This window comes from Oncorhynchus mykiss, chromosome 3 (assembly GCF_013265735.2).
Source record: "Oncorhynchus mykiss isolate Arlee chromosome 3, USDA_OmykA_1.1, whole genome shotgun sequence".
In the NCBI taxonomy this organism is placed as follows: Eukaryota; Metazoa; Chordata; class Actinopteri; order Salmoniformes; family Salmonidae; genus Oncorhynchus; species Oncorhynchus mykiss.
Genome location: NC_048567.1, coordinates 46,579,782 through 46,600,113, shown reverse-complemented (window position 1 = coordinate 46,600,113; position 20,332 = coordinate 46,579,782). Strand labels below are relative to the sequence as shown.

The 20,332-nt window shown below is 42.6% G+C and overlaps 1 protein-coding gene across 4 annotated transcripts in view; it reads left to right on the top strand.

Moving 5' to 3' along the window:
• Positions 1-1,033: 1,033 nt before the first annotated feature.
• LOC110520042 (pre-mRNA-processing factor 40 homolog A) overlaps positions 1,034-20,332 on the top strand; it is a 52,244-nt gene continuing 32,945 nt past the window's right edge. The window contains exons 1-4 of one of the 4 annotated variants that reach the window (XM_021597020.2): positions 1,034-1,201; positions 18,036-18,070; positions 19,034-19,111; positions 19,222-19,365. In XM_021597020.2, the coding sequence (XP_021452695.2) occupies positions 1,183-1,201; positions 18,036-18,070; positions 19,034-19,111; positions 19,222-19,365 (276 nt within the window). In that variant the 5' untranslated portion in view covers positions 1,034-1,182. Of the gene's footprint in view, positions 1,202-17,987; positions 18,071-19,033; positions 19,112-19,221; positions 19,366-20,332 lie in introns of those variants that run through there. The other 3 variants (XM_021597019.2, XM_036974306.1, XM_021597021.2) reach the window with 3 other exon arrangements.

The window sequence follows — 20,332 nt, the reverse complement described above, 5'->3', positions numbered from 1 at the left end:
TAGTTTCCCTGGCAGTGTGTCACGATCGTCGTAAAGAGGAGACCAAGGCGCAGCGTGAGTAGAGTTCCACATAATTTTAATCAACTGAAACTCACCTAACAAACAACCAACCAAATGAAACGTGAAGCTACAGGTGTGCACTCAGGCAACTCAATGTAGACAAGATCCCACAACACAAACGAGGAAAATAGCTACCTAAATATGATCCCCAATCAGAGACAGCAATAAACAGCTGTCTCTGATTGGGAACCATATCAGGCCAACATAGACATACAAAACTCCTAGACATACAAAAACCCTAGACGTACAAAACTAGCGTACCCACCCTAGTCACACCCTGACCTAACCAAAGTATATAGAAAAAACGATATCTAAGGTCAGGTGATGAAAATTGTTTGTTCAGTGTAATTCCAAATGTATTTTTTATCATTTATTTCCCCTGAGCTTCCTTTTGCAATTGAAATGCTCAGTCTGATCGTGTGGGCGTGTTGATACAAATTTAGTTATATTTACATACACAGCTCTGATTGGCGGATAGGATCGTCTAGAGTACGGGTACTCAACTCTTACCCTACCAGGTCCAAAGACTGCTGGTTTTCTGTTCTACCTGATAATTAATTGCACCCACCTGGTGCCGCAGTTCTAAATCAATCCCTGATTTGAGAGCAACAATGAAAAAAACGCAGTGGAGCTGGATTCGCTGTCCAGAGTTGAGTTTAAAGGGTCTAGAGCAGGCCTGGGCAACTCCAGTCCTCAGTGGCCTGATTGGTGTCACTCTATTGTCCCAGCCCCAGCTAACACACCTGACTCCAATAGTCAAATAATCATGATCCTCAGTTAAAAATGCAATTAGTTTAAATCAGGTGTGTTTGCTAGGGATCGGGGGGAAAGTGTGACCAATCAGACCCCCGAGGACTGGAATTGCCCAGCCCTCATAAAAGACACACACTCGTCCACTTACCTTCGCCTTATGCCCTTGGGTTAATCCCCGCCATCATTTTGGAGGGTGGTCCAAATGATTAGCAAAGCAAGGGAAGTTTGCATTATAAGCCCTTCCGCCCTCGTTTTTAGTCGAGTTTGCGAGTGTACGATTATGTTCACTTCGAGGCCTGAAACTCCCCATAATTACATGTACATCCGTTAAGAAAAGTCTGCCAAAAATTAAAACCTCAACATCAATATATGGAGTCAACATACAAGTGTAAGTAAAAACAAATGTAAATAAGTAAAAAATGGTGCTTCTAATGCATGTGGTGGCACAAACACATCTCGGAAATGTAATGATTTGGTTAGCTTTTTGAAATTGTAGAAATAAATGTTTCCTTCAGAAGTTCCAGCTAGGCAGGCAAATGTTATTCAGCTAATTAATTTGCATGTATATTAATAATTACTGTATATATTTAATGTAATGCAATCATAATTGACTGTAGCGCACAATCATCACGCGATGAACAAGTGATGAATTTCCGGGCAAGGGCAGTCCATTTAAAATCATTCCTTCCTCCCTCGTCCCTTGCCCTGCAAGTGTGTACTCGTCAGATGTCCTCAGAAGTGTCCGCTTAATTTGAGAGCTGAGGGGATAAGGTGTGTCTTTTAAGTGTATTGAATGCAGCCCTGGTCTAGAGTAGATGCTAGAGCCTACCCCGCATAGTCCTTCAAAGTAGGAGGATGCATATGCAAATAAAACATGACTGGTCATTGGTCAAAATAATCAGATCAGATGGTAATGTCATGCTGTGGAAGCACACCTGAACAGTTGAAATTAGTTTTTTTTCCCAAAAAAGCTCATACACTAAAAAAAGCTCTTACACTCTGACATTTTTTACATTTGGGGCCTGATTTTTTTTTAAATGTTGATGTTATTTCAACCTGATATGAAAATATATTTAAAAAAACGTGAAACAGTGTTTTTGACTGCACTAACCCTTTCAAAAAAATGTTTCAAGAAATTCTCAAATAGTTTGACAACCCTGTTTGAAGCTTTTAAATCAAACAACAGCTTATTTACATTTGACATTTTATTTTGTATATTTTTTTATTTCACCATTATTTAACCAGGTAGGCTAGTTGAGAACAAGTTCTCATTTGCAACTGCGACCTGGCCAAGATAAAGCAAAGCAGTGTGACACAGACAACAACAGAGTTACACATGGAGTAAACAATAAACAAGCCAATGACACAGTAGAAAAAGGAAAGTCTATATACAGTGTGTGCAAAAGGCATGAGGAGGTAGGCAATAAATAGGCCATAGAAGCGAATAATTACAATTTAGCAGATTAACACTGGAGTTATAAATGAGCAGATGATGATGTGCAAGTAGAGATACTGGTGTGCAAAAGAGCAGAAAAGTAAATAAAATAAAAACAGTATGGAGAGGAGGTTGGAAGATTTGGGTGGGCTATTTACAGATTGACTATGTACAGCTGCAGCAATCGGTTAGCTGCTCAGATAATTGATGTTTAAAGTTGTTGAGGGAAATAGAAGTCTCCAACTTTAGCGATTTTTGCAATTCGTTCTAGTCACTGGCAGCAGAGAACTGGAAGGAAAGGCGGCCAAATGAGGTGTTGGCTTTGGGGAGGATCAGTGAGATATACCTGCTGGAACGTGTCCTATGGGTGGGTGTTGTTATCATTATCGTGACCAGTGAACTGAGATAAGGCGGAGCTTTACCTAGTATATATGACCTGGAGCCAGTGGGTCTGTCGCCGAATATGTAGCGAGGGAAGCTATTTTGTTCACATTGCCGAAGTCGAGGATCGGTAGGATAGTCAGTTTTACTAGGGTAAGTTTGGCAGCGTGAGTGAAGGAGGCTTTGTTGCGAAATAGAAAGCCGATTCTAGATTTGATTTTGGATTGGAGATGTTTAATATGAGTCTGGAAGGAGAGTTTAGTCTAGCCAGACACCTAGGTATTTGTAGTTGTCCTCATATTCTAGGTCGGAACCGTCCAGGGTGATGATGCCAGTCGGGCGGGCGGGTGCGGGCAGGGAACGGTTGAAAAGCATGCATTTGGTTTTACTAGCGTTTAAGAGCAGTTGGAGGCCACGGAAGGAGTGTTGTATGGCATTGAAGCTCGTTTGGAGGTTAGTTAACACAGTGTCCAAGGAAGGGCCAGAAGTATACAGAATGGTGTTGTCTGCATAGAGGTGGATCAGGGAATCGCCCGCAGCAAGAGCGACATCATTGATATATATACAGAGAAAAGAGTCGGCCCGAGAATTGAACCCTGTGGTACCCTCATAGAGACTGCCAGAGGTCCGAACAACATGCCCTCTGATTTGACACACTGTACTCTGTCTGCAAAGTAGTTGGTGAACCAGGCGAGGCAGTCATTAGAAAAACCAAGGCTATTGAGTCTGCCGATAAGAATACGGTGATTGACAGAGTCGAAAGCCTTGGCCAGGTCGATGAAGACGGCTGCACAGTATTGTATTTTATCAAAGGTGGTTATGATATCGTTTAGTACCTTGAGCTTGGCTGAGGTGCACCTGTGACCGGCTCGGAAGCCGGATTGCACAGTGGAGAAGGTACGGTGGGATTCGAAATGGTCAGTCATCTGTTTATTAACTTGGCTTTCAAAGACTTTAGATAGGCAGGGCAGGATGGATATAGGTCTGTAACAGTTTGGGTCTAGGGTGTCACCCCCTTTGAAGAGGGGGATGATCGCGGCAGCTTTCCAATCTTTAGGGATCTCGGGCGATACAAAAGAGAGGGTCCAGGTTTTGCAGCTCTTTCAGAACATCTGCTGTCTGGATTTGGGTGAACGAGAACCTGGGGAGGCTTGGGCGAGTAGCTGCGGGGGAGGCGGAGCTGTTGGCCAGGGTTGGAGTAGCCAGGAGGAAGGCATGGCCAGCCGTTGAGAAATGCTTATTGAAATTTTCGATTATCATGGATTTATCAGTGGTGACCGTGTTACCTAGCATCAGTACAGTGGGCAGCTGGGAGGAGTGCTCTTGTTCTCCATGGACTTTACAGTGTCCCAAATTTTTGGGGAGTTAGAGCTACATGATGCGAATTTCTGCTTCAATGCTATTGCAGTCCGCCACTGGATGTTTTTGTGCTGGTCAAGGGCAGTCAGGTCTGGAGTGAAGCAAGGGCTATATCTGTTCTTAGTTCTGCATTTTTTGAACGGGGCATGCTTATCTAAGATGGTGAGGCAATTACTTTTAAAGAATGACCAGGCATCCTCGACTGACGGGATGAGGTCAATGTCCTTCCAGGATACCCTGGCCAGGTCGATTAGAAAGGACTGCTCGCAGAAGTGTTTTAGGGAGCGTTTGACCGTGGACCCATAGCGGATACAGGCAATGAGGCAGTGATTGCTTTGATCCTGATTGAAGACAGCGGAGGTGTATTTGGAGGGCAAGTTGGTCAGGATAATGTCTATGAGGGTGCCCATGTTTACGGATTTAGGGTTCTACCTGGTGGGTTCCTTGATGATTTGTGTGAGATTGAGGACATCTAGCTTAGATTGTAGGACTGCCGGGGTGTTAAGCATATCCCAGTTTAGGTCACCTAACAGAACAAACTTTGAAGCTAGATGGGGGGCGATCAATTCACAAATGGTGTCCAGGGCACAGCTGGGAGCGGAGATGGTTCTATTGCAGGCAGCAACAGTGAGAGACTTATTTCTGGATGAGGTTAATTTGTAAAATTCGAAGTTCAAACTGTTTGGGTATAGACCTGGAAAGTATGACAGAACTTTGCAGGCTCTCTCTGCAGTAGATTGCATCTCCTCCCCTTTTGGCAGTTTTATCTTGACGGAAAATGTTGTAGTTGGGTATGGAAATCTCAGAATTGTTGGTGGCCTTCCTAAGCCAGGATTCAGACACGGCAAGGACATCAGGGTTGGCAGAGTGTGCTAAAGCAGTGAGTAAAACAAACTTAGGGAGGAGGCTTCTGATGTTGACATCAGACGCTCACAGACGCTCAGCTATTGCGTTCACCTTAAGATAGCTAAATGGGACAACCACATACATTATCTCAATCATAATAAGTACATTTTTCCTAAATAAAGTAGCTATCAGCAAAGTCAGTGCTATTAGGGGGGGAAAGAGTCAAGTGCGGGTCATGTGCAACTTTAAGCACCTTCATTTCCTGAATGTTTTGGCATTCAGGTCCAAAATTCCACATTCTGACCACTTCTACCATGGGCAAGTACGATATGTATGGAAAGTTTCATTCAAATAAAAAGGGGTCAAAAAGTGATTGAAATCAAATGGAACAACCCGATTTAAAGTTCTTTACTAACTTTAATTATCTCACATCACTGAAGAGCACACCATCTTAAATCAATTATGCATGGCGTCTGACAGACAGACCTGTAGATAGCAGCCATTTTGTAGCTGTCCCTGGAGGCACAGATCTGAGTTAGTTGTTGCCCTGTTTTTATAGTGTCCCTCAGCCCTGACAGCATGTGACACATCTCAATCTGCTGGCTGATAACGTGTCCAAAGAAGTTGTCGGTCACGTTGACTGTGACAGTGGCTACGACACATCCATTCTCCTCACATACTGCTCCTCTTTTGGAAGAGCCCAAGGAGTATGCACATACAGTGATGATCCTGTCGGTCACATGCATGAAATGAGATGGCAATCGGAACATGATGACGATACAACCAGGTTTAACTGAGTGCAGTTGGATAAGAGGGAGGGGCATTTATGCTCAAGTGTAAGAACATCACTTTAATATTCAGATGAAAGGGACAATGTGATTCCGTATTCTGGTTTTAAACCCTCCTGCTGGCTTTCCAGTGTAGTCATTGCAATGCCCCTCCTTATCTCAAAGAACTGCTCTCCCTCTATAACCCCCACCTGCACCCTCAGGTCAAGCGATAGCCTGCTCCTCCACACCTCCAGCACCAAGCTCCGCTCCTGGGGCCTTTAAGCTTGACCGGGCCCCAGGCTCTGGAAGGCCCTACCGGCACACCTGAAGATTCTGGGCTCCTTTTAAAACGTTTTTTTTCTGTTGATAGCTGTGCTCCTAGGTGTCTTTGTCCCTTGTAGTGTCAGCTGCGTTCTTTGAGTCGGTTGCCATGTCTAGTTTTCTATTTTTTTTCTATTTGGTTTTTATTTCATGCAATTTTAGATTGTTCTGTATAATGAAAAGCGCTTTACAAATTAAATTAATTGCTACTACTAGCAGTAATTCCTTTTGACAGAGACGGTTGGCAATACGTACTGATCTGTCAGCAGCAGAGAATCCAGTATGAGCGAGTCTTCTAAATCAAAAGAAAGACGTGGTGGTTAACAAGGACGTATTTCACATGTAACCTGCTTTTTGGGAGATGTCTTTGGTACAATCTTTTTTTAGATCCTCTATTCATATGTAACAGCCACATTTACATGGAAAGGCTTGATTGTCATTTTACCAAATGCAATAGTTAAGTCTCGATGACTAAGCTGCGAATGTGTGCGGGGAGAGTAATGCACTTTTCATGATTGATATTCATGAAATCAGGCACACTTTCAGAAGAGATACGATAAGTGGTTGTTATTCTTCAGTAATCAGACTCTTTATGTGAGCTCTGAATTGCAAGCCAATTTTTTTTTTTAGGAAACTCAAAATAGCTTATCTGGATATGTGTCAAAGGTTTCCCATGCATGTACAAAGCTCGTTGAAGAAATGTAAACAACAGTATAGGTAAAAACCTGCTGTGTCATTCCGCAGAGTAAATATCTAGTCTTTTCTCCCAGTTGAACAGTTTAGCAGTTTCCCCACATGTAAAGCATGCATGCAAGCGTGGAGACGGACATTCGCGTTATCAACATAGAGGCCATGCTTTTGGTGGGTCGATGGATTCGTATCTGGCACAGGTCAATACCTCCCCACAGGACAAATAGGCTTTTAGACGGACATACCCATTTTGAAGCAACATCATCCATGGCAGTAACGAGGCTATGATGAGGTAATTCCTCCCACTGTAGAGTGAACAAGCGATTTAGAAGCCCTGCCATTAAATCAGGCATACTTTTTCAAACAGAGAGCGATTGTTGACAAGTATTTCCCTTGCTATGCGGTAATGCTGACTTCTGTGGGGGAAAAAATCGACAGTAAAGATGGGGCACGGGAGACTCAAAGTGTCAAAAAGGCCAGGGACAGCCTTCGTCCAGCTGACATACACATCTGTGCGGTGCTTGTGAATTGTGCTGGAATTCACTCATGGATAAGGGAGTCTTTTATGAATACATTATCCAAAGTGTTGCATGTTCATGGCCCTTTTGAAACGTGGAAAATGTGACTTTATTTAATATAGAAGTGTATTACCAGTTTATTATTGAAGCAGAAATATGTTCCAAAAAGGGATGCAAAACGGTGACAAACTGTACCCTGATTATTTTGTTATGCAAAACCACCCTGAAAAGCCTACATCAGATTGATGTGCTCCAAAGAGGCATCCTGTTGCAACAATGCACTTGCATTTTAAAGGCACTCTAAAAGTCCCTATGGGGGTGTGACAACTAGGGCCAGATAACTGAACGGGCATGCAGGGCACGTGCCCGGGGTCCCCGACCTTCCCAAATGAGTCCTTTAAAGTAAAGAGAGCGATTATCCCTTATCTTGTACACTGATTTATCATGTATTTTATTAGTACACATACATTGTTCCGGAGTCATCCCAAATACAACCTCCGTCCTCTGGACCTGGTAAGCTGATGGATAGCAAGTGCTGCAGAGTCACTCAGTAAATGGATCACTCTTTTGCATGCTTTAGTTACACTCCAACAGCAACCAAAAGACAAACATAAACACATTTTAATCCTAGTCCCAGACATCTGTTACATACAGCCTTTTCATTGACATCCTTTTGGACTGTTTGTGCAGGGTATGTTGAGGACATTCCTTTACTTGAAAAGCCTTTCAAGACAATTGGAACCCACCAACTGAAAAAAAAAATGTGTGAAAAATGATCCTGTGTATTGTCAACATATTTCAGGATATGGGATAAACACAGACGTTGCATCTGCGAATTATGGCCAGTTGAAAGTGTGCTGCTCAAAATACCATATTAAGTTATTTCAAAAAATGAAGTGGCAACAATCCATTACAAAGGAATGTTGATTGAAAACTATCTGCATACACAGAGAAATTCTACAATTTCATTTCTATGTCAATATGACTCAACACTACTCGACACAGAAAAAGTGCAAGGGAATTGGAACCAATGTGAATGACATGTAAAGGAGTAGATAGCCTTCTATTAGACCATCTTGCCAATTTCCCACTTCCTTTGAAAGCAACTCTGTGCTAACAGTTGGATAATATATGTATATGTATCAGTCAATTACAGGAAATTTGCCCCCTGTTCTTCAGATCATCACTACTGGCTATAAGAAATTCTGCTTTATCTGAACATCAACTGCAATGTCATAATTTATTTCCTGACATGGGTCCCAGTTATGATATCTAAAACAATGATAAAATGCTTTGCTAAATAACTCTCACACTGATTCAATTATACACGTAGTGTACAAAACACTGCTCTTTCCATGACATAGACTGACCAGGTGAATCCAGGTGAATGCTATGATCCCTTATTGATGTCACCTATTAAATATACTAGATCTACTAGTAGACGAAGGGGAGGAGACAGGTTAAAGAAGGATTTTTAAGCCTTGAGACAATTTAGACATGGATTCAGATGGGGAATAGGCAAGACAAAATATTTACGTGCTTTGCTGGTCATAAAAAAAGCTAGCTAGCTCATGGATGCAAACAATGTTCTTCCCCCCAAAACATAGCAAAACGACAATCTGTTTAGCTATAGTTGGCTAACTCTATAGCTCGGTGTCATCATCTAAAATAGCGTGAATTTATAAGACAGTTCTTATTTGATTAATGGTGGAAACGCTTTATGCGCAAGTATTGATGTAGTAACCATCATATCGAACTAAACTTGGAGTCACATATGTTATGTGGTCCTCCCACTACAACTCGTGAAACCATACAGTTTATTAGGCTACAGATCAAATTAAGTTATGATGAACTTCACAATGATGAACAGTGCACAATTATGAGCTTGATGCTTCTTTCCAATAAATATTGAGGGTCTGATTATGGTGACATAATGATCGATGATTGACTGCCGTTTCACAGATGCAAATATTCTCACTCTTATCTATTATAATCTCATCATGTAGATTAGCCTACCCGCACAGCCTACCCACACTGTAACTGCGATCTGTTGGCTAGAGCACACGTGCCAAGACCAGAGTAGACCATTTGCTATTTAACGCAAAAAACTTTGACAAAACTACCAGTTGAGTTGAAAATGCAATGGAAACACTTTGAAATTTCCCCCAAAATATTCGGTACATGAAACATTTTCCTGAAAACTACATTTTGTGTGCACTATGTCTTCACGCACTGATTTTTGATTTGCAACAAGTCATTTTGATGGAAACCTGATGGAAACACACCTGTAGCTAGGTTTCCATCCAGTTTGGCGAAAGATTTTCATTCGAATATTCTAAAATCCGCATAAAACACGCATTTTCCCACCAAAGATGGATTTCCATCAAATTGACTTGTTGCGGATGAAAGGCTGGCTGTATGTGATGTAGTGCACATAAAAATTACTTTTGCAGTTAAATTCCCATGAACCGAATAAAACATTTTAATGTAAATGGGTTTGCATTGCATTTTCAACTCTACTGACGATATGGTTTTGCCACAAGCAAATGTTATGTTATATAGCGAATGTGCCCACTCTGGCCTTGGAACGAGCGCTCTAGCCAACAGCTCGCAGATATAATGTGGGTGTAGTCTACTACATCAGTGGTTCCCAAAATGTGGGGCGCACCCCCCTGGGGGTTGGCGGGTGGGGCGGGGGCGCATGGATATGCCCACCCATCCCTCAGTCTGCGGGATGTTCCCCAATGCTGGAATGGGGGACTGAGTAAAATGGTTTGGGAACTTCTGTACTAGATTATTATGGACAGAAGAGCGAGATTACTTTTGCTTGTCAAACGGCAGTCAAGCATCGATCAACATGTCACCAGAATAAGACCCTCAATATTTACTGGAAAGGAGCATTTTCACCAACCTGTGAAACTCATCGTAATTGATTTAATCTGTAGCCTAATAAACTGTATGCTTTCCCAAGTCTTAGTGGGAGGATCACATACCATATCATAGTGTAACTCCAAGTTTACTTTGATATAACGGTTGGTTATTATATCAATATTTACTCATACATGCGTTCCCACTGACATTTCTCGCGTCATTTACCAGCGCAAAAAGATCCCACGTTTGTCTGGCACATTTAGTTTTGTCGACATTTGGAAAGTTTACCGACAAATTTGCTGTTTCCATCACGCCTGTCATCACATTTTGTTTATCTTAGGTACTTTACTCATATAAAAAGGTTGGATGTAAACCTAATTACTGGTGGGTAATTAAGTGATAATGCCCGAGAAGCAAGTGTTTGGAGGATATATTGGCACCGGTGTTGTTTATACAGCTGGTTAAATAGCAGTGTTACTATCAAGAGCAGTGTGCGAGTTTCTTCTTTTTTTCTAATTTTATCCAACTGTTGCCATGCGACTTCAAAAAAAAAGATAGCTCAGATGTGCGAGTGCTTTTGGAATTTTCAAATACAACGGGTTACCAACATATTCAAATAATGATTAACATATTTTAATTAAAAACATTATTTTGATGAATTTATTCATACTATTTCATCCTTCCACAAGATATAGTCCCAAAGCAAATCTAGGGTTGCTACCCAAGCCGGCTGGTCGTTTGCCAGTCGTTCAGTCTTTTTGTTCTGTATCTATGGACGCGACCCAGTCGTTCGTTCTAAATGTTCCATTGCCATACTGGCTGGCAACGTTCTTATCCCTTGCTTGCTAGCTAGCCAACTACGGCTAACTTACAGTCATGTCAAACAGTGCAGACAGAATAAGAACAGTAGCTGCATTTGTTTAAGCTGTTTTCAAGTGACATTTACTTGGATACATTCTTAACAATGAGCTAATGAGGCACTGTGTATATCCATTAAAATGAAGCCAGCGGATTCATGATTTCGACTGGCTGAGAAACGCAGTCTGCCTCTCTCTCTCGTCCTGACCCTTACACGTTCAGACAGACACTTTTGGAGATCAAGTTTATAACTTCCCTTAATGGGCTGATGAGACTGTGGATTGCACAGTCAGATGGAACAGAGTAAATAGGCATTTTAACCTCATAGATTTAGCCGGTGGTAACTTGTGGAATAGACACCGGCTGGAATGCGCTTTTAACCAATCAGCATTCAGGATTAGACCCACCCGTTGTACAAATGTACATATTTTCTTTTTGCAGATTTTAGAATATTCACTTTCAAATCTGCAGCCAATTGGATTGAAACCTTGCTGGTGTCATAAAGGGAGGAATAGGAAGATATTGCAGAATAAGCTGTTCCCCTCCTTCCTGGGTGTTATCGTCCTTACTCAGCACCGGCCTGTACCTTACCTGCCCTAAGCTCTCTCCTCGCCCATTACACTAAGTCTGAATTTGTCCTGCTAGGTGACCTAAACTGGGACATACTTAAGCCACCTGATCAAATCCTAAAGCAATGGAACTCCCTAAATCTTTCTCAGATTATTACCAATCCCAAACACCCAGAAAAGGCTACTCTCCTCGATGCTATCCTCACAAATCAGTCTGGTGTTTTCTGTAATGCCCTTAGTGATCACTGTTTTACAGCCTGTGTTTGTAATGGCTGCTCAGTGAAACGACCCGTCCTGATTTGTCATAAACGCTTGCTAAAAAACTTTAATGAGCAAGCCTTCCTTCATGAACTGGCCTCTGTAAAATGATATAGAATCAGATTGATCACCTCTGTCGAAGACACTTGGAACTTCTTTTTTTGATATTTTCAGTGGTATTGTTAACAAACACGACCCCATAAAGAAAATGAGAATTAAAAACAGGTTCAGCCCCTGGTTCGACCGTGATCTTGCAGTGTTACTCCACCTCAAGAATTACTGACTGGCTCTCATTCAGGCAAATGCGAAGGAAGTGCACTCAGGCTATGCAGAAGGCCAAAGTTAGTTACTTTAAGGAGCTGTCCTCTCTCTGTGGGTCTAACCCCAAGAAGTTCTGGAAAGTGGTTAAAGTCCTGAAGAATAAACCCTCCTCCTCACAGCTGCCCATGTCCCTTAATGTTGATGTGGTTGTTACTGACAAGGAGTACATGGCTGAGCTCTTTAAGTCAGCACTTCATTAAGTCTGGATTCCTATTTGACTCAGCCATGCCTCCTTGCCCGTCCAACATTTCCTCATCTCTCACCCCTTCTAATGTGACTAGCCCTAATGCTCTTCCATCTTTTTCCCCTGCCCCGCTACAAAGTTTCTCCCTGCAGGCGGTCACTGAGTCCGAGGTACTAAAGGAGCTCCTTAAACTTAACCTAAAAAAAACCATCTGTGTCAGATGGTTTAGACCCTTTCTTCTTTAAGGTTGCTGCCCCTATGATCGCCAAACCTATCGCTGACCTTTTTAACCTGTCTCTTCTCTCTGGGGAGGTTCCCGTTGCTTGGAAGGCAGCCACGGTTCCACCCTTTATTTAAAGGGGAGATCAAGCTGATTCTAACTGTTATAGGCCTATTACTATTTTGCTTTGTTTAACAGAAGTGTTGGAAAAACTGGCTTTCTTTATGTCTATACTATTCTCTCTGGTATACAGTCTGGTTTCCGTTCAGGTTATGGATGTGTCACTGCAATCTTAAAAGGTCCTCAATGATGTCACCATTGCCCTTGATTCTAATCGATGTTATGCTGCTATTTCTATTGACTTGGCCAAAGCTTTTGATATGATGCATCATTCCATTCTTGTGGGCCGGCTAAGGAGTTTTGGGGGGTCTGAGGGGTCTTTGGCCTGGTTTGCCAACTACATCTCTCAAAGAGTGCAGTGTATGAAGTCAGAAAATCTGAATCAAATCAAATCCAGTTTTATTTGTCACATCCACATGGTTAGCAGATGTTAATGCGAGTGTAGTGAAATGCTTGTGCTTCTAGTTCCGACAATGCAGTAATAACCAACGAGTAATCTAACCTAACAATTCCAAAACTACTACCTTATACACACAAGTGTAAAGGGATAAAGAATATGTACATAAAGATATATGAATGAGTCATGGTACAGAACGGCATAGGCAAGATGCAGTAGATGGTATTGAGTACAGTATATTAATATGAGATGAGTATATAACCACAAAGTGGCATAGTTTAAAGTGGCTAGTTCTCTGCTGCCTGTGATTGGAACGAATTTCAAAAATCGCTGAAGTTGGAGACTTTTATTTCCCTCACCAACTTTAAACATCTGCTATCTGAGCAGCTAACCGATCGCTGCAGCTGCACATAGTCCATCTGTAAATAGCCCACCCAATTTACCTACCTCATCCCCATACCGTTTTAATTTATTTACTTTTCTGCTCTTTTGCACACCAGTATCTCTACTTGCACATGTTCATGTGATCAATTATCACTCCAGTGTTAATCTGCTAAATTGTAATTATTCGCCTACCTCCTCATGCCTTTTGCACACCATGTATATAGACTCTTTTTTTTCTACTGTGTTATTGACTTGTTTATTGTTTACTCCATGTGTAACTCTGTGTTGTCTGTTCACACTGCTATGCTTTATCTTGTAAATGAGAACTTGTTCTCAACTAGCCTACCTGGTTAAATAAAGGTGAAATATATATATATATTTTAAATGATATAGAGTACAGTATATACATATACTGTACATATGAGATGAGTAATGTATGGTATGTAAACATTATATTAAGTAGCATTGTTTAAAGTGGCTAGTGATATATTTTTACATCAATTTCCATCAATTTCCATTATTAAAGTGGCTGGAGTTGAGTCAATGTGTTGGCAGCAGCCACTCAATGTTAGTGGTGGCTGTTTAACAGTCTGATGGCCTTGAGATAGAAGCTGTTTTTCAGTCTCTCGGTCCCTGCTTTGATGTACCTGTACAGAGCTCGCCTCTGGATGATAGCGGGGTGAACAGGCAGTGGCTCGGGAAGTTGTTGTCCTTGATGATCTTTATGGCCTTCCTGTGACATCGGGTGGTGTAGGTAGTTTTCCCCCGGTGATGCGTTGTGCAGACCTCACTACCCTCTGGAGAGCCTTACGGTTGTGGGCGGAGCAGTTGCTGTACCAGGCGGTGATACAGCCCGACAAGATGCTCTCGATTGTGCATATGTAGAAGTTTGTGATTGCTTTTGGTGACAAGCCAAATTTCTTCAGCCTCCTGAGGTTGAAGAGGCGCTGCTGCGCCTTCTTCATGACACTGTCTGTGTGGGTGGACCAATTCAGTTTGTCCGTGATGTGTACGCCGAGGAACTTAAAACTTACTACCCTCTCCACTACTGTCCTGTCGATGTGGATAGGGGGGTGCTCCCTCTGCTGTTTCCTGAAGTCCACAATCATCTCCTTAGTTTTGTTGACGTTGAGTGTGAGGTTATTTTCCCGACACCACACTCCGAGGGCCCTCACCTCCTCCCTGTAGTGTCGTCCGCAAACATGATGATTGAATTGGAGGCGTGCATGGCCACGCAGTCGTTGGTGAACAGGGAGTACAGGAGAGGGCTCAGAATGCACCCTTGTGGGGCCCCAGTGTTGAGGATCAGCGGGGTGGAGATGTTGTTACCTACCCTCACCACCTGGGGGCGGCCCGTCAGGAAGTCCAGTACCCAGTTACACAGGGCGGGGTCAAAGCACTTCATGATGATGGAAGTGAGTGCTACGGGGCGGTAGTCGTTTAGCTCAGTTACCTTAGCTTTCTTGGGAACAGGGACAATGGTGGCCCTCTTGAAGCAATGGTCCGTAAACACACCAGCCAGCTGGTCTGCGCATGCTCTGAGGACACGGCTGGGGATGCCGTCTGGCCCTGCAGCCTTGCGAGGGTTAACACGTTTAAATGTTTTACTCACATCGGCTGCAGTGAAGGAGAGTCCGCAGGTTTTGGTAGCGGGCCGTGTCGGTGGCACTGTATTGTCCTCAAAGCTGGCAAAAAAAGTTACTTAGTCGGTCTGGGAGCAAGACATCCTGGTCCGCGAGGCTGGTTTTCTTTTTGTAATCCGTGATTGACTGTAGACCCTGCCACTTACCTCTTGTGTCTGAGCCGTTGAATTGCGACTCTACTTTGTCTCTATACTGACGCTTAGCTTGTTTGATTGCCTTACGGACGGAATAGCTTGGTCATGTTTCCGGTCACCTTGCCCTGGTTAAAAGGCAGTGGTTCGCGCTTTCAGTTTCACGCGAATGCTGCCATCAATCCACGGTTTCTGGTTTGGGAATGTTTTAAACGTTGCTATGGGTTCGACATCGTCAATGCACTTTCTAATGAACTCGCTCACCGATTCAGCGTGTTCGTCAATGTTGTTGTTGGACGCAATGCGGAACATATCCCAATCCATGTGATCGAAGCAGTCTTGAAGCGTGGAATCAGATTGGTCGGACCAGCGTTGAACAGATTTTAGCGCGGGAGCTTCTTGTTTTAGTATCTGTCTGTAGGCTGGGAGCAACAAAATGGAGTCGTGGTCAGCTTTTCCGAAAGGAGGACGGGGAAGGCCTTATATGCGTAGCGGAAGTTAGAATAACAAGGATCCAGGGTTTTACCAGCCCTGGTTGCGCAATCGATATGCTGATACAATTTAGGGAGCCTTGTTTTCAGATTAGCCTTGTTAAACTCCCCAGCTACAATAAATGCAGCCTCAGGATATGTGGTTTCCAGTTTGCATAGAGTCAAATAAAGTTAGTTCAGGGCCAATGATGTGTCTACTTGGGGGGGATTATATACGGCTGTGATTATAATCGAAGAGAATTCCCTTGGTAGATAATGCGGTCGACATTTAATTGTGAGGAATTCTAAGTCAGGTGAACAGAAGGACTTGAGTTCCTGTATGTTATGATCACACCACGTCTCGTTAATCATAAGGCATACCCCCCCGCCCCTCTTCTTACCAGAAAGATGGTTGTTTTCTGTCGGCGCGATGCGTGAAGAAACTAGCTGTCTGTACTGACTCCGATAGAGTCTCTCGAGTGAGCCATGTTTCCGTGAAGCAAAGAATGTTAGTCTCTGTCTCTCTGGAATGCTACCCGTGCTCGGATTTCATCAACCTTGTTGTCAAATGACTGGACATTGGCGAGTAGTATGCTAGGGAGTGGTGCGCGATGTGCCCGTCTTCGGAGCCTGACCAGAAGAACGTCGTTGTTTTGGGTGGAAGGCAGAACACAGGATCCGCTTCAGAAAGTCATATTCCTGGTCGTAATGATGGTGAGTTGACGTTGCTCTTATATTCAGTAGTTCCTCCCGACTGTATGTAATGAAACGTAAGATTACCTGGGGTGCCAATGTAAGAAATAACACGAAAAAAAATTTAAAAAATACTGCATTGTTTCCTAGGAACGTGAAGCGAGGCGGCCATCTCTGTCGGCGCCGAAACAATCTGCTGTCTCAGCCACTGCCTGTCACCAAGGGAGTACTCCGATGATTGATCCTAGGCCCCCCACGCTCTTCTCAATTTACATCAACAACATAGCTCAGGCAGTAAGAAGCTCTCATCCATTTATATGCAGATGATACAGTCTTATACTTAGCTGGCCCCTCCCCGGATTCTGTGTTAAACGTTCTACAATAAAGCTTTCTTGGTGTCAAACAAGATTTTTCTGCCCTTAACCTTGTTCTGAACACCTCCAAAACAAAGGTCATGTGGTTTGGTAAGAAGAATGCCCTTCTCTCCACAGGTGTGATTACTACCTCTGAGGGTGTAGAGCTTGAGGTAGTCACCTCATACATGTACTTGGGAGTATGGCTAGACAGGAACACTGTCCTTCTCTCAGCACATATCAAAGCTGCAGGCTAAAGTTAAATCTAGACGTGGTTTCCTCTATCGTAATCGCTCCTCTTTCACCCCAGCTACCAAACTAACCCTGATTCAGATTACCATCCTACCCATGCTAGATTACGGAGACGTATTTTATAGATTGGTGAGTAAGCGTGCTCTCGAGTGGCTAGATGTTATTTACCACTCGGCCATCAGATTGCCACCAATGCTCCTTATTGGACACATCACTGCAGTCTTTACTCCTATGTAAACTGGTCATCTCAGTATACCCATCGCAAGACCCACTGGTTGATGCTTATTTATTATAAAAACCCTCTTAGGCCTCACTCCCCCCTATCTGAGATATCTACTGCAGCTCTCATCCTCCACACACAACACCCGTTCTGCCAGTCACATTCTGTTAAAGGTCCCCAAAGCACACACATCCCTGGGTAGCTCATATTTTCAGTTTGCTGCAGCTAGCGACTGGAACGAGCTGCAAGAAACACTCAAACTGTACAGTTTTATCTCAATCTCTTCATTCAAAGACTCAATCATGGACACCCTTACTAACAGTTGCCTCTACCTTCTTGCCCTTTGTGCTGTTGTCTGTGCCCAATAATGTTTGTCCCATGTTTTGTGCTGCTACCATGTTGTGCTGCTGCCATGTTGTGTTGCTACCAGTCTGTGTTGTCATGTGTTGCTGTCTTGCCATGTTATCGTAGGTCTCTCTTTATGTAGTGTTCTGTTGTCTCTCTTGTCACGATGTGTGTTTTGTCCTTATATATATATTACAAGTTTTTATTATTTCTTTATCCACCCTTTGTGTAGGCCATCATTGTAAATAAGAATTTGTTTTTCACTGACTTGCATAGTTAAAAACGGTTAAATTAAATAAATATAAATTCCATTTAGGATACTGTTTGTTTTGTCCACATAATTGAGGAAACAAAATTGTAATGATTTTATGAAGGGCGTGTATGTATTTTATTTTTATAAAGAGGTCATCATGGTTTAAAAGGCATGACATTTAGACATGCGGCTATGAGCTCAACCATGTTAGGTTTTTTTAGTTAAGAAAAATGTATTTTCTAGCCACGAAATTGCGTTACAGCTTTTTGCGCAATCTGTGGGCAGTCTTCAGAAACGTTGGTTCACCTTTGCCCTTTCATTCAGAAGCAAACTAACCAATCAGATTGCACGTTATTGTAGCGTGGCTGCTGGATGCGCATCGTGAAGTCAACATGGTGAGTAAAGTGTATTGATAATATTGCCAAATGTTGTATTACTACTAATTTATATCGCCTACTGTATGAAGCGTTTATTATAAACAATTGTTTTATGAATGGGTATAATCCACATAGCTATCTGTATTTCATTATTTTGGTGTGTTTCTGACTGCAATGTTGTTAGCCGGCTAGCTAGGTAACTTAGCTAGTAGCTAGCTAAACCAACAGTTAGCTAACTAGCATCTATTCCGCTAAAGTTAGCGTGCTGTTGTAAGGACACCTTTTTCATAAGCTAGCAAGTTAAAGTTAAACGAGGCAAGTGGCTAGCGACCTAATAATGTTATATGTGCAGGATTTAGACGTAAGTGGTGTGAACAAATCACGTGTAGTAGTAGTAGTAGTAGCAGCAGCAGCAGCCATATACTTTGCCAGCAAACTAGCTAAGTTAGCTACAAGATGCAAGTAAGCATTGTGTATGCTGATGGATAAATAGCCATTTAGCTAACTATTTATCTAGTTAGGAATGACTGAATGTACCTACTATCGACAGTGAAAGAATGGCAAGCAGACGCTTCAGCGTGGACAGAACTGCGTCTGTGTCTAGTAGGCTAACTAGTTCGTAGTATGCGAACCTGGTTCTGTCCAGGGCCAGCTCCTTACCTAGCCCAATATGTAATAAGTAGGCACGCTCCTTTCCCAGACCACGATACATGATTTAGTAGAGAGAATAGCAAGAACAGAGATCACTGACATATTCAACTTTATTTTTTTGGCAAATGTAGCAAGATGTTATGGCACATACTAGCAGCATGTGTTATGTAGCTAGTTATTTATATAATGTACAATATCAGTACTTGTATCAGAATGCCTACATCAGTATGCCTCGGTTAAATGTTACTGTGCATAGCAGTAAAGGACAGATATGAGCCTTAAAATAAAAGTTATAGTAGTAACTGTATTGGGCCTCTTGTTCATGTCCAGTCTTCAGATGATAATAATGGCCAGAGCCAAGCACCTTCTTTTGCTGGGGTCCCACCCTCAGGGATGCCACCGCCTTTTGTAAGTTGGTGTTGGAAAATATTCACTGTGTTAGCAATGGCATCTCAAAATGAAGTTACATTGAGTGTGTTGAATCTCACAGCTTTGTTTCTCAATTTTCTCCTGTGTAGATGGGACCACCAGGAATGCCGCCTCATTATCCACCAATGGGAATGCCACCCATGGGACAGAGGCCTCCCAACATGGCTCCCATGCCACCTGGTATGATGCCACCTGGCATGATGCCACCAATGGGAGGGCCACCCATGGGACAGGTGAGCCTACTATCAAGCTTAGATGTCCACTTGGAGTCCTAGAACATAGGCTAGACCTACAGATCAGTCATTTTTCCTTTGTTGGAATTTTCCAGTTTAGCCTAAGTATTCGGCCCCCTTGAACTTTGCGACCTTTTGCCACATTTCAGGCTTCAAACATAAAGATATAAAACTGTATTTTTTTGTGAAGAATCAACAACAAGTGGGACACAATCATGAAGTTGAACGACATTTATTGGATATTTCAAACTTTTTTAACAAATCAAAAACGGAAAAATTGGGCGTGCAAAATTATTCAGCCCCCTTAAGTTAATACTTTGTAGCGCCACCTTTTGCTGTGATTACAGCTGTAAGTCGCTTGGGGTATGTCTCTATCAGTTTTGCACATCGAGAGACTGAATTTTTTCCCCATTCCTCCTTGCAAAACAGCTCGAGCTCAGTGAGGTTGGATGGAGAGCATTTGTGAACAGCAGTTTTCAGTTCTTTCCACAGATTCTCGATTGGATTCAGGTCTGGACTTTGACTTGGCCATTCTAACACCTGGATATGTTTATTTTTGAACCATTCCATTGTAGATTTTGCTTTATGTTTTGGATCATTGTCTTGTTGGAAGACAAATCTCCGTCCCAGTCTCAGGTCTTTTGCAGACTCCATCAGGTTTTCTTCCAGAATGGTCCTGTATTTGGCTCCATCCATCTTCCCATCAATTTTAACCATCTTCCCTGTCCCTGCTGAAGAAAAGCAGGCCCAAACCATGATGCTGCCACCACCATGTTTGACAGTGTGCATGGTGTGTTCAGGGTGATGAGCTGTGTTGCTTTTACGCCAAACATAACGTTTTGCATTGTTGCCAAAAAGTTCAATTTTGGTTTCATCTGACCAGAGCACCTTCTTCCACATGTTTGGTGTGTCTCCCAGGTGGCTTGTGGCAAACTTTAAACTACACTTTTTATGGATATCTTTAAGA